Source organism: Pararge aegeria, chromosome 9 (assembly GCF_905163445.1).
Source record: "Pararge aegeria chromosome 9, ilParAegt1.1, whole genome shotgun sequence".
NCBI lineage: Eukaryota > Metazoa > Arthropoda > Insecta > Lepidoptera > Nymphalidae > Pararge > Pararge aegeria.
The window spans coordinates 3,399,230-3,414,124 of NC_053188.1; the positions used below are offsets into that span (position 1 = coordinate 3,399,230).

General features: G+C 34.0%; 1 protein-coding gene across 3 annotated transcripts in view; it reads right to left on the reverse strand.

The window, feature by feature from the left end:
* Nucleotides 1-14,895, reverse strand: part of LOC120626464 (myosin heavy chain 95F) — an 89,822-nt gene that overhangs the window by 7,519 nt on the left and 67,408 nt on the right. The window contains exons 21-28 of one of the 3 annotated variants that reach the window (XM_039893992.1): nt 13,311-13,355; nt 10,330-10,450; nt 9,868-9,985; nt 8,346-8,546; nt 7,094-7,218; nt 5,457-5,488; nt 4,779-4,801; nt 679-812 (exon numbers count right to left, since the gene is read on the reverse strand). In XM_039893992.1, the coding sequence (XP_039749926.1) occupies nt 679-812; nt 4,779-4,801; nt 5,457-5,488; nt 7,094-7,218; nt 8,346-8,546; nt 9,868-9,985; nt 10,330-10,450; nt 13,311-13,355 (799 nt within the window). Of the gene's footprint in view, nt 1-678; nt 813-2,862; nt 6,571-7,062; nt 7,219-8,345; nt 8,547-9,867; nt 9,986-10,329; nt 10,451-13,310; nt 13,356-14,895 lie in introns of those variants that run through there. The other 2 variants (XM_039893990.1, XM_039893991.1) reach the window with 2 other exon arrangements.

A 14,895-nucleotide genomic window follows, 5' to 3' on the forward strand; every position in this document is an offset into this window, starting at 1 on the left:
AAATATTACTAGCTATCATTATCATCATCATCATATCAACCCATTACCGGGTCACTGCGGGGCACGGGTCTCCTCCCACAGTGAAAAGGGGTTAAGGACTTCCACCACTCTGGCCCAGCACGGATTGATGGACTCCATATACCTGAACTGAACTCTCAGGCATGCAAGATTTCTCACTATGTTTTACTTCACCGACGAAGCAAGTGATATTTTTTAATTACTTAAAACTCACAAAACTTAGAAAAATTAGAGGTTCATGCTGGGATTCAAACTTGGCCCGAAAGTAAAGTCAAGCTCCTACCCACTGCATTATCAAAGCTTCCTGCGCTATCACGGCTTTGCTTATTACTAGCTATACATTTAATAAATTTTTTAAAATTTCTTCTGGAATCATTTTTCTAAGCTAAAAAGTATCTAATGTCTATTCATAATAATCATCTATCTACAGGATGTAAGCTCAATATCTTCAACATTGGTACAGTGGTTGCATCAAACAGGAAACAAACAAACTTATGCAACAAAAACATTTTCATATTTATAATATAAGTATATTTCCATTTAAAATTTCAACGTAATCAAAAAGCCTATGTCTGCTTTTATCCGGACGCCTGGCAACGCTACTTGCATAACATTCCTTAAGTACATTTCTTTATAAGAATAAATTTGTGTTTAACTTACTTTGACGGTTTGCCATAAAGTAAACAAGTCCTTCGGCGTACCGGTATAACAGTAAATATCTACGGTTCGTTTTAAATGATCAAAATCGCGTTCTATCGTAGTTGGTCCGCTGAGCCAGTGAACTGAAAAAAATGCTTGCATTATTTTAATGTAGTCTACTTGCAATCAGGATTGAGTTATTACTTCCAATTGTAAATGCATTAGCATGATTTAAGTGATTAACTTACTGTCGTAAGGTAACGAGTTAACGGGAGCGATAAGAAATAAAATCAACAGCACCGCGCGCTCTTTTAGTTCCATTTTCACATGTTAGTTTTACACAATTTATTTATTTAGTGACTAAATAATGGTCGTATTTGTGTTCGCACCAGGTGTGCAATTTCAAATAAATATATTTATGAAAACATTTATAACCATGAACGTGAAAATAGTACATGTAAATAGCAACCAGCGTTGCTCAAACCAGCTGCCTTGCCTGTTTATATTTTTCAACCAAAGACCAGTGTTTCATAAGTGTTTCCAACTAGCAGATGTCAAACTGCCGTTTTACGTTAGTGAGCACAGATTATAAAAAATTAAATAGCTTCTTCAGATGTAAACACAAGTATGTGTGATAAGGAAAGACTTTAAATGGGGTAAAACCAAAAAGTACACACCTTAGTCTTATTATTAATATTTAATATATTTCTCGGTACACAAACGTGGTGAGCTCACTTGGCGTGTACCTTTTTCGTTAATTTAAAATTGAAGATTAACATTGGTGACATGGAATTTTAAATACACAAGCTCAAAAATCAAACTCCCGATTTTTTTGCCTAGTATTCCATCAAAAGTGCTGACAAGGTTAAGGTGCCCCTTACCTTTGCTGCGAGTATTTAGTCCCAATATTAGCAGCATTGAAGGTAAACTTCTCATAATATTCCCATCGGATCACTTTTGATAAACATCTGCTTAAGAATGCGCCATTCTCCTGCATGCGTAATCTCTTCCCATTCCTACACTCCTGGTATTGAGATTCGCGAAACGTTAATAAAATGGCATTCCCGCGTCTTGTTCAAGGGGGGACCCTTGCTCAAATAAAAGGCTCTAGCCAACAAAGGATATGTTTCGGGAAAGCCAAAGAGTGCTGCTTTCAGTTCGAATGCACGTTTGTACGCCAGCATGCACACATTTTTTACTACCCAAGCTCAAAAGTCAAACTTCCAAATTTTCTGCCGAATATCCCATAAAACGTGCATGCCTCTTCCAGGGTTTAATTTAAAAATCAGCAGTACTGTTGCTAATAAAGGATATGTATCAAGAAAGCCAAAGAGTGCTGTTTTCAGTTCGAGCGCACGGTATAATGCAATCACGCACAGAATTTTAAATACACAAGCTCAAAAGTCGAACTCCCGATTTTTTTGCCTAGTATTCCATCAAAAGTGCTGACAAGGTATGCCCCTTACCTTTGCTGCGAGTATTTAGTCCCAATATTAGCAGCATTGAAGGTAAACTTCTCATAATATTCCCATCGGATCACTTTTGATAAACATCTGCTTAAGAATGCGCCATTCTCCTGCATGCGTAATCTCTTCCCATTCCTACACTCCTGGTATTGAGATTCGCGAAACGTTAATAAAATGGCATTCCCGCGTCTTGTTCAAGGGGGGAGGGACCCTTGCTCAAATAAAAGGCTCTAGCCAACAAAGGATATGTTTCGGGAAAGCCAAAGAGTGCTGCTTTCAGTTCGAATGCACGTTTGTACGCCAGCATGCACACATTTTTTACTACCCAAGCTCAAAAGTCAAACTTCCAAATTTTCTGCCGAATATCCCATAAAACGTGCATGCCTCTTCCAGGGTTTAATTTAAAAATCAGCAGTACTGTTGCTAATAAAGGATATGTATCAAGAAAGCCAAAGAGTGCTGTTTTCAGTTCGAGCGCACGTTATAATGCAATCACGCACAGAATTTTAAATACACAAGCTCAAAAGTCACACTCCCGATTTTTTTGCCTAGTATTTCATCAAAAGTGCTGACAAGGCATGCCACCTTTGCTGCGAGTATTTAGTCCCAATGTTAGCAGCATTAAAGGTAAACTTCTCATACTATAACAATCTAATCAGGTTTGATAAACATCAGCTTAAGAATGCACTTGTATTGAGTTTGGTGATCAAGGCTTAGTGGGTATAATAAAAAACTCAAAAATATTTCATCGATAATTTTATTTGGTAAAGCATAACACAAAGTCATGTACTATACGGCATGAAAAAGGCACTCACGATAACTCTGTACTTAATATATTGTACTTTAAATACATTTTTTTCATATAATTAGAATTCTTTATGTAAACAATAAATTTTAAAATATAATATTTATCTAGGAATGTCTTAAATACTGTTGGATTTATACTCGCAGTAAGAAAAAAATACTGAATTTTAAATAATACCAAAACTGTCATAAACCAGTCTTTTTTTATTAATAATAGGAATGTTGTAATAAATATTTCATTTTTAGTACAATCCATTTATCTTAACATCTCAAAGTAATCACAGTTAATTTTTTTTATTTAATATTAGTTAATTATGTATGTAGTTCGTATGTAAAAGATCTCGACGGACGCAACATATTACATTGCAAGAATTCAAAAATGACTTAGCCATGCATTGATAGAAAATATATAAGATGTTTTAGTCACAAGCACAATACAATGTGTCTTTTACAGAGAAGCCTATAAAATTTGCATTTCTGCCCGGGTACACTTTGCGGCTGGGCAAAGTGAAATTCAGTTAACGTTTGGTAACCAACGACTGTACGTACGGCATACAACGTGTAACGAAATTTCAAAATACTGTTGAATGGTGCATAAGTGAAATATACTTATGCACCATTCAACAGTATTTCGTAATTTCGTAAATAAGGAATCGCCATGTAAAAATTTTAAATCAAAAGAAGCGTGAATACATATGAACTATTCAAAACATTTGAAGTTTATATTTATGACAACCCTATTGAAGAAAAAAGACCGACACGTGCATAGTACCTACGCTTCGCGAAGCGTACCTAATAAAGTGACAGGAAGTCACTTGATTTTTACTTTTACATGTGATATAAGGGCTGTATCTGTTTTCTTTAAATAAAATCTATGGCAATTGTTTACACAAAAATTATCATTTCGGTTTTAATTTACACGTTGTATTCTGTTAACAATAGCGAAATATATTACTAAAATATGATTTATAGCATGCACTTTCTAATCGGTGCGAGTAATTTCATTGCGATGGAATGTTGTGGAATTGAAAGTGGCCTTTTTATGGCAAGGAAAAACACTAGATAAATAAAACGTAGACGCAGATAAAAAAATTGTTTACAGCCAATCTTTGCATGGTAAAAATCGTCCATCCCTGAAATAATAGATCGGTCGTCATTCTTTCACGCGCATATTCTAACAGATTGTTGTTTGAACACTTTTCTTGTGAAAATAAATTCTTTCTTATAAATAAAAAATACAATTCATAAAGGCGAGTCTACACTATTTCACACTTCATTTTAATATGTTTTAAAAATGTGTCTACATTTTTAAAACAGTCTTAAATCTTAACAAAGTTAGCAATACTGAAGGCACATACGGACACCCAGATAAAGTGATAATAGCGCCAATTCTATTGTACACAAATCTCTAAACAAAACTGACAGGACTCGAAGTCGAGCTGTGCTGTGCTTTTGTTTGTCTGAAAACAGATTGCAGATAAAGATTTATTTAACAGCAAAATTGGCACTATTTTTATTAGAATTGACCAGCTCTAGATGTATATAATATTGTTACGTAGTCTAGACTTACCTTAATAATAGTTCGTTAAGGTAATCACATATGTGTCAACACCACACTTACTGTTATTATTATATGCCAACATGTTATGCTTTCTTTTAAGCTGTAAATGTTAATGTTCTCAAAAATGTATTGTTTATAGCATTAATAGATAATCAATAGGTGAATTGTACCCGCAGGGCGAAATGTAAGTTTGAATACAATCACGCATACATAAACATTGTTAAGCAAGTACAATAACTGGACATCTCAATCTAGACATCAGGACAACATTTTAACTAGTTTTTGATAACACACCCAAAAAAATATTTTGTTACTCTAATTTCAAAATAACTGATGTTCGGGACCATTTTGTTCTACTTTAACTATAATATTGAAGTTAAAATTTTACCGGTACTTTGTTCAATGGTACGATAGTTTTTTCTTACGTAGTGTTGTGGTGATGGTTCTTAAACATAATATCAGCAATATGAAAGTCGACATTTACGTATGTAAGCGTAAGGTACGTAGCGTTACGGCGTTGCCACATCTGCGTTTACCATTATTTGTTTCTTACAACTTCCCTTACCAGCAGGCTTATGCTGTAATATTTTTGACATAAAAGCGATTCTCGCGCTATCTGCCAACGATACATTTGATATTCAGAATCTGCATCATAAACTAAACACAAAGTTTTCAAATTCTGACAGTCTGTCTGTTTTCTCATTCACGTAGTTGACCGTGGGAAAATTGATCCCTTTTTTTGATCGACACAGTATGTTATTTAGAAATAACCCTCACACACACAGAGGACACGTACAGATCGCACGATCTTATTTGAGCGGTATGAGATAAGCTCTAAGAGACATCTGTCATGTCTATAAATGTGCTATAAATGGCACCATTGAATTCCTTTACACGCTTTTTGCGCCATTATAAGTTATTTCAGTTAGGCCAACTAACATAATGCGTACGATTTAAAATGGCCGAACGTATAAGATGACAGATAGCGATCGAGTTCCAACTTCAAGTTGCCAACTGTCAAAATGTTACAGCATAGCACCGCAGAGACTACTTTATAATTAATATCTAAATTGTGTACTTTTAAAACAATCACAAATATCAAGTCTACGGTGGAATATCCTCTGAATATAATATATTGCACTATGATACACCTAAATAACCCTTGAAGGCACATTGGAAAGCACTAATTCAATCGTATCTTACTAAATTCCATTCCGCGAAAGCTGTATTTTTAGTACTTAAATAAGATTTGCACATCCTAACTGCAAAACTGTTACGTCAAAGTAAAATTAACCTTATTTACCTGGTTTTAAAGTCGTACGTTCTGTTTTTCATTATAAATGAATGAATGAATTCACTTTTGTTGTACACCACATAAACATATAGAAAAATTATAAATAAAAAAGATCACGGTTTTATTTTGATTTGTTTGAAATTTTATATGTTAAGGACTGTACTCAGAGGGTCAATTGCTTTGCAAATCTCATGCTGCCTTAACGCAACCGCATCGACAAGTTATTCAGTAGAGAGACTTCAAATCTATTTTGTCACCTTGTATTTTAGTAGGATCCACAATGTTATCGTGTATCCTTATTTTTATCATGAATGCGAAAGAATTTTTGTTTATTTGTTTGTTAGTTTGTCCTCCCTTTACGATCTAACTAAACAGTCAATCAATTTGATTTTTGGCAAAGAGTTAGTTGAAAGGACGGAGATACATACTTTTTATCACAATAAACAAACGGCTTCTACGATTTGTAACTACGAAGAAACTGTAATTAACGCGGGCAAATGTAAAACAAATGAAGTTTTGTTTTTAAAATTAAAAATTATTCTGTTTTTTTTACTTAGATCTGTGTAACTTACTTTGGTCGATGATCACTGAAAATGATGAAGAATTGAAAGTTAGATCCTAATTTTATTATTAAATTTCGTTACTTTAATTATTTTGAGATGATTAAACCTTATAAGACTTTTATAATATGACCAGCTGTCGTGGAATGGACTCCATTTACTAATATGGTATACAAATCGCAAATTCTACTTTTTGTTATAATTTAATCCACTCTGGTATTCTGCTATCTGAAATAAATAAACAAAATATCAATTTGAATATATAAAATATATATATATATATATATATATATATAGATGTAATTTTTATATTTATGGGTAGGTTATAATAATTTTACACCACTTATTTGTTCTCGCGATAAGGCCGCCTTTTATTTTTACTTCAGTCTTTCAGAAAGCCCGTTGGCGCAGTGGGCAGCGACCCTGCTTTCTGAGTCCAAGGCCGTGGGTTCGATTTCCACAACTGGAAAGTGTTTGTGTGATGAACATGGATGTTTTTCAATGTCTGGGTGTTTATCTGTATATTATAAGTATTTATGTGTATTATATTCATAAAAATATTCATCAGCTATCTTAGCACCCATAACACAAGCTTCGCTTGCTTTGGGGCTAGATGGCGATGTGTGTATTGTCGTAGTATATTTATTTATTACAAAATATAAATATGGAAATCCGAGAGTGAGGTTATTGTTGTCAAGACATCGGAAACGGAAAACTTGCCTGGTTAGCGCATGCGCGAGTGCGGTGGCACGTAGGACGGGCCGTTGTGGCGAGTCCACTCGCGCTCGAACTCGTGCTCTAGGATCTCCGCTCCGCGCTTCCGAGTCAGGCCCGTCTCCTCTAGGCTCAGTTCACACATTTGCATGTCGTCCACACCTGACAAATTTATTTTATTTTATTTTATTTTATTTTATTTTATTGTACAGGAAAACTTACAGCTAATAACAGAAAATAAAAAAAATGAAAGTAAAGTAATCAAGTATAAGCCAATTACAAGTTTTCACAGATAGAATTTACATAGTAAGAAAGGAAAATGCTCACACGGGAAGTATAATACAAAGTTAAAAGAAAGAAGGATCGAGAAGAAGAAATATGGATCTTTGAAAAAAGTAGATCGAAACTGCAACGTTTCCTACTAGATGACGCTACAGTCGCTATAAGATTAAAATGTGAAAGGCATATACTAATTTCGGCATCGACGGTAGGAGAGCCGTAGCTTAATTGGAGAAAGCGCTCAGGCCGCGAATGCCAGAGTCGCAGGTTCAAATCCTGTCGGTTCCGAAATTTTTTATATGCATTTTAAATTTATAAATTGATAATTCCTCCAAGTGTAGGTAAAAACACTAATAAAAATTATAAAAAAGTTAAAAGATTTATGAATAGTGTAAGTCTAAAAATAGGAATGACCAACACTGAAAAGTTATAGCTACTTAAAATATTGTGAAAGTACTTAAAATTAACTCAAGTTAAAAGATCTAAAAAATAAATATAAATTGCAACTCAGTAGCGTTTAAAATGACATCTCTGCGAAATATTCTTGATCTGTGTTTTTTACATCAAATACCTTCTCAGTCATATATCTCTGACTGTCCGGCACCGGTACAACAGATGTTGCAAATCCACAACATTTTTTCATATACCATTTACTAAATCCCATCTCGGAAAACAAGCGCCTATTATACGTATTTGTGCGAAATACAACGAGCTATCTAACAAGTTAACTGGCATTGATATCTTCCATGACCAGTTGAATTTTATGTCAAATTAAGTTTACATAACGCTTTGTCAATGCTATGTGCCATGTTTAAAAACGTGTAATATGCATGTTGTTAGTGCTCTTAATAAATAAATAAATAAACGTCAATTATTTTTACACGCATTTTATTTGCTGCACCCGTATTGTTTTCGTCGAAAACAACAACTAAATAAATAGATGACAGACAAATTATTAGTTACACAGTGAAACAAACCCGCGCGCGCGTGTGTGTGTGTGTATAACGTACCAGCCTGCAGCAGTACTGGCGTCTTGTCGGGATGCAACTCCATTTGTCGCGCCACGTACTGCCCGTCGAAGTGTGCGTACCACCAGCCGCGACGTTCTCCCTCGCCTCCGGCACCGCCGCCCGGTCTTACGAACGGAATGCGGAAGTATCGATGCCTTGCGCCTAGTATATCACCCTTCTGAGGGAGACGCGGTGTTTTTGCTGCAAAAGAAATCTCTTTTACTTGAGAAGACAAGAAAAATTTTGTAACAAAAAAAAAACCCGACTTCAATACTAAATTTTACATTTATATAAAGCTCGAATACTATGTTACACAACTAGAACTAGCTTTAAGTCGCGAAAAATACTAACTTTGATAGAAAATGTAACCCCATAAGCTGAATTTATTTATTACTAGCTTACTTTAGAATTCCACGGCAGGGTGATTATTTATCTCGCGACAGGTTTGCGAAAGGCGTAAAACTTGCAATCACTGCTGTCAAACGTCAATGATCCATTCATTAGATAAACAAACGTAACGTTTGACAGCAGTGATTGCAAGATTTACGCCTGTCGCGAGATACGTAATCACCCTGCGGGAACTGTTTGGGAGATCGGTATAGAAAGTCGTCGTCCTTTTCCATAGCATAGGTGACATGCATACCAAATTCCAAACCAATTCGGGAACTACTAAAGGAATCGGGATAACAGCTATGTTCTTTTCCAGTCTCAGAAAATATTCATCGGATCTGTATGAAATGTAAACGGTACAATTTCGGAATAAACCACACTCGAACAAAGAATTTTGCTAATCCTGACGTATAATTTTCTAATAAATGGAGTTATGGCCGAATATACATAAAAAAATATCCGAATCGATCCTTTCCTTTTTTGAAGGAAGATGGTTATATATATATATATATATATATATATATATATATATATATATATATATATATATAGTTTACAGACTATCACTAGAGAAAAGATGACTATATATATATATATATAGTCATCTTTTCTCTAGTGATAGTCTGTAAACTTAACATAAATTTTAATATTATATATAACAACTTTTTACACTGTGTATCTTAATCAGTTATCGATATATGTAACGTACATATATCGATATAGTAGTTAGAGATATAAGAGTTTAATTTTTAAGTTTATATAAATATATGTTAGTTTTATTATAGTTATAATTATTATAGTTTTGCGTTTATTTAATTAGTTTAGTAGTATTCATATTATTGCTGTATTTTTCATTTTTGTTTTTTTTTTCGATTGTTTTCTTGTTATGGTCAGTAGATGGCTACGCATTTCCGTGGGGTCACCTGGTACAAGTTGCCAACTGAAAATCAGCGCTGTATGCTCTCACTGGAGCATGCAGCAAAATGCTGAGCTGGCACCTTTTTTCTAGGTTGTGCCACACATAACACACGTGGTTTCGTTGATATTGTAATGTGTGGTGCAATGTCAAAAATATATATATTTTTTCTTTCTTTACGTCCGGCGATCGGAGAAGTTACGCATATTTACATACCGGCATCCATGATGGATTGCGGGGCCCGCTCCTGTTCGGCCATTGTGGATTTCCGCGCGTTCTTTGCCTTCCACGCGTGGTATACCTTCAGCCGACGGTGAAACTCGTGCCGACAAGCCTGGACAGTGAAAACTACAAGTTAAGCCTCCATAGTGTCAAAGACTGGATTAACATCACAAAGGTTTTAACCACTATTAATAAATGAATGAATACACTTTTATTGTACACCAAAGAAAAAAAAGTAGTTACAGTAGTACTAGGAGTACTAGGAGAAAGATCATCTAGTCATGTTCTTAATACTGTGTTTACGGCATTTGGACCCAAGCATAATATAATAGGAGAATTTTATCTCACTCTCACACACTCTCGGAGAGTCAAAAATGTTATTCCCACTTCTTGCTCTCCTGTAAAGAAGTGATTTTACGGAACCCGTCGATAAAGTACGACAAATTTGTACGGTACCTCAAGAAGTTCGATGTCACAAGAAGTGTTGATTGTGTCACGTAGTTCAGAATATTTCCACTTTGAAAGATCGTGCTTTTGTTTTCCCTGCATCGCTTGCTGCATGCGTACACGTTCTGACCTAAGGTTAAGTTATAAAAATATTACGATTGAACTTTAATGTTTAGGAAATACAGTTCAAAATGCTACAATTGATTTACTACAACATGGAGTTATATCCATGTTGATTGATTGGTGTAATTAGATAAAAAGATAAATTATTTGATGCACACAATTAAGGGATAAAGATAATAAATAAAATTATTCTATTTCAGGTCGGGGACCGATATACAAAATTGAGTGATTAAAATAAAATGAATATAAAAGAACTCAGATTTATAAAAAAATAAATAATAATTAATTAAACTCAAAAATTAAAATTAGAATAAATTAAATTACAATTAAAATTCAACTATTTTATATTATTTAAGGTTCGGCATCTAATGCACTTTTTGCCAAAATAACACAAAACAATAACAATTAAAAATACGTTGACAGGTAATAAATAGTGAAAATAGTAAAAGTTTTTTAAATTCCAATACAACAAATGGGTGATTGACTGCCATTTAAAAATCTGATGGCCAAGATAAAAACAAGAATCAGATAAAATATGGTATTCCAAACTTTTGCGAATGTCTTCAATTGTAGCATTTTAAAACTTTACAACCTTGTATAATTTTTATATTTTTTAAATAGTGTTTTTACTACCTAAATTTAAATGCATATAATTTTTTTTACAGGAATTGAACCGGCGACTGTCTGGCATTCGCCTGAGCGCTTTGACCACTGAGTTACGGCTCTCCTTCTGCCAATACCGAAATTAGTATATGCATTTATATCAGTCTTATAGCGACTGTAGCTTGTTTCATTTGTTATTAACTTCTATATTATACAGATATTTTGAACAGATTGCAAATAAGTTTAAGTTAAAAATCTAGAAAAAATATTTACAGTCGAGTGATTTTTGCTGAATGCAGTATACGTATGCTTTTCTTCAACATAAAAACAAAGAGTTACAATAGTCTACAGCTAAAAATACAATAGTTATGTACATGCTAAAATTAATAACAGTTGTAGTTACTAGAAAAAATATACCATATACATACAAAGCAATATCATACAACCGCTAGACAGTATCAAATTGCCAAAAAAAGAGTTAAGATATCGAGCTATAACCGCCGACTTAATGTTGCCGAAATAAGAACGGTAGCGGCCCTGCTTTCCGAGTCTGAGGCTGTGGGTTCGATTCCCACAACTGGAAAATGTTCGTGCGTTGAACATGAATGTTTTTCAGCATCTGGGTGTTTATCTATATACTAAAAGTATTTAGGTATATTATTCATAAAAAAGTTTTTATGACAAAAAATAACCGACTTTGTTATACAACTAAAAAACAAGATATTAATATTTTCTGGAACACTTTTAAGTCGGTGCCAAGTGAAATGTAGAAAGTTACTATGTATAGGTATGTCATATGATTCGTATTCCTTCTTTTATAGTAGCAAGGAGAATACCAATAATTTTGTCAATTTTACATGGCACTGACTTAAAAATGCTGTAGAAAATATTTATTTCTTGCTTTTAAGTTGTATAACAAAGTCGGTTCTTTATTGTTTAAAAACATTTTATTTCACGCTTTGATCAGTTTCCCTGGACCGAATAGTGCTTCTCAAGTGTCACAATAAATGTGCCGATAGACACCCACATATGCAGGTGTAAAGATATTTAAATGAAAAAAAAAGCTTGTAAAATGTGTTCAGTCGGTTACGCTGAGACTCATTTATCTTTTTGTAGCAAGTAGTAATGGACTTGACCTTACTGAAGTGAAATACAAAACTAATAAACAAAGCGACACTTCGTGAGGCATGCAAGGAACACGCCGCCAAATGCCTGTGTCCATCAACTCGAGGGGTAGGTGTTAAGGCTCTTGTGCCTGTAATTACACCGCCCTTCAGATAACCATGGTAGCCGTACTCCCCTGAATGAGCTGTCACAAAAAGCTTAACAACAACTAAAAAGTCGACGGTAACGGCTCTTGATACGATATCACGTGTGATAAAGTGACCGGGTTTTTAAAGTATGAAATTGCTTTATATTCAAACCTCGTGCATAAAGAAATAAGAAGCTTTAGCCGGAGTGTTAAGAGTTAGTGATGTTAAGAGTCCTCTGTCAATATTCAGTTTATATATAACTCTTTATTTATTTATTTCGTTTATTTTATTTATTTTACCACACATTGTCACACCCATAACTACGAATATGTACGAATAAGTATAGCAATAATAAATTTCGTAAGTTATGTACAAGATAAGTACTGTTACTTTGAATTGTAATTATGATTTTAAGGGAAGGAGTGATAAATTTACAAACATGCTCTTTCATTCAATTTTCGTTATTAAAACCTTAAAATGAATAATACAATGACAAAGACGTGCTTTTAAGGACAAATAAACATAGATTTGCTTTTCTTTTAAATGTATAAACTATATAGCTATACTTATTTATACAGATATTTTTGCTCTTCTAATGTAGATTTTTATAAAGCCTTTTTTAAAATTACGAAAGAACATTATAAATATATAATAATCATCGACACTTTTTTGTATTTCATTACAATTGCATGTTTTTAATTTTTCTATATGTTAATTGCAATCTCTGCACGCCAGGTAATGGCAAAAAGTACACTGTGAATTCGTAATTGATATTTAAAAAATCTATGTAAACATGTGTATTATGCAAATAAAGGTATATTCTATTCTAAATCCACTCATCAATAATTTATAGAGTTTATTCAGGTAAACTATTAATTTAAAAATGTTACTTAATTTTATTATTTTCAATAAACGAAACATTGAAAGAGGACACAGATAAAAAAATGCAGTGCAGCGAGAAAGAGAAATTAAAAAAAAGAAGTCTAATAATCTCTGTTAATTCCAGGGTACCTGTTCAACTTATTCTCCCCGTTCATCGACTCCATAGAGGGGAAACTGTGCAAATACCACAATATTACTGAACATTTCATTACATTAATAAGTCATCTTACAATTTACTATACAAAATACAACGAAAATATATGAACTGACAATCATTCTTATGACAGTCCACTGCTGGATTAATGACCTCTCCCAACGAGAGGGTTTGCTGGGCAGACGGATCGGTGATCGCATTGGATGGTAGTAGTTGCACGGATGACGCTGCGGCCCGTTCTTCGCCGCTAGAAGAGGTGGTGACAACTGTATTTTGAAATGTCTTCACCACACGGCGCGCCAACCATTAACTTATTTCTTAAGTCGCAGTATAATTGACGGCTGATTGGCGCAGTGGACAGCGACCCTGCTTTCTGGGCCAAGGCCGTGGGTTCGTTTCCCACAACTGGACAATGTTTGTGTGATGAACATGAATGTTTTTCAGTGTCTGGGTGTTTATCTATATAGTATAAGTATTTATGTATATTATTCATATAATTATTCATCAGTCACCTTAGTACCCATAACACAAGCTATGCTTACTTTGGGGCTAGATGGCGATGTGTGTATTGTCGTAGTATATTTATTTATTTATTTTAATTGGACGAAGAGAATCTTTGCGAATACTCTAGATATACAAAGGAGCTATATTGAATGATATTATGAAAATCAAGCTTAATTTGCTATAGTCCGTGTATAATTTCTTCAATCCTTATACTCCACACCAAACAGATCTTCGGCAATGTACCCGCTTCACATGTTTCGCTCATCATCAGATGTTGACTTTACAATAAATAATTCATGCGCAGAGGGTACATTGTCGAAGATCTGTTTGGTGTGGAGTATAAGGATTGAAGAAATCATAAATTCAGATTCTCCTATAGCGCAGACTATAGCAAATTAAGTTTAATTTTTATAATATACTTATGACTTTGCTACCATCATACAGAAAGATAATATGTGCTTTTCTTTAAAAGGCATTTTGCGTGATTAAAAGGAGAGATAAGAAATCGAAAACCTCTTAAAATCTTTTTCTTATGCTATTGCTATTGCTATTGAACAAGGTATGTGTGACAGAATTGAAACTTCTTTAATGCATTTTTATATTATGCTCGTAAGTGTGTATAACATAAGAAACTCAAAGTCAGGATGAATTGTGTGTTGTAACGACTATAAGGAGAAGAAGAAATAATCTATTACACACAAACTTTAAAATAGACATTTTTGCGCTGTAATTTTAAGTGGGACCTCCCACTTCACAGGTTCAATCCCCGCAGGGGAGATGGAAATTTATAATTTCTGAATTTTCTGTGGTCTGGTCTGGTGGGAGGTTTCGGCCGTGGCTAGTTACAACCCAACGATTTAGCGTTCCAGTACGATATCACGTAGAAACCGATTCGGATATATGTTAATATAACTGCTACACACCTAACAGGAAAGCCAGTTACCATCTAAGATTGCATCATCACTTACCAGCAAATGAGATTGCGGTCAAGAGCTAACTTGTAATCGAATAATAAAGAAAAAAAAGACATAAAATAAGATGGAAAGTTAAAAAATT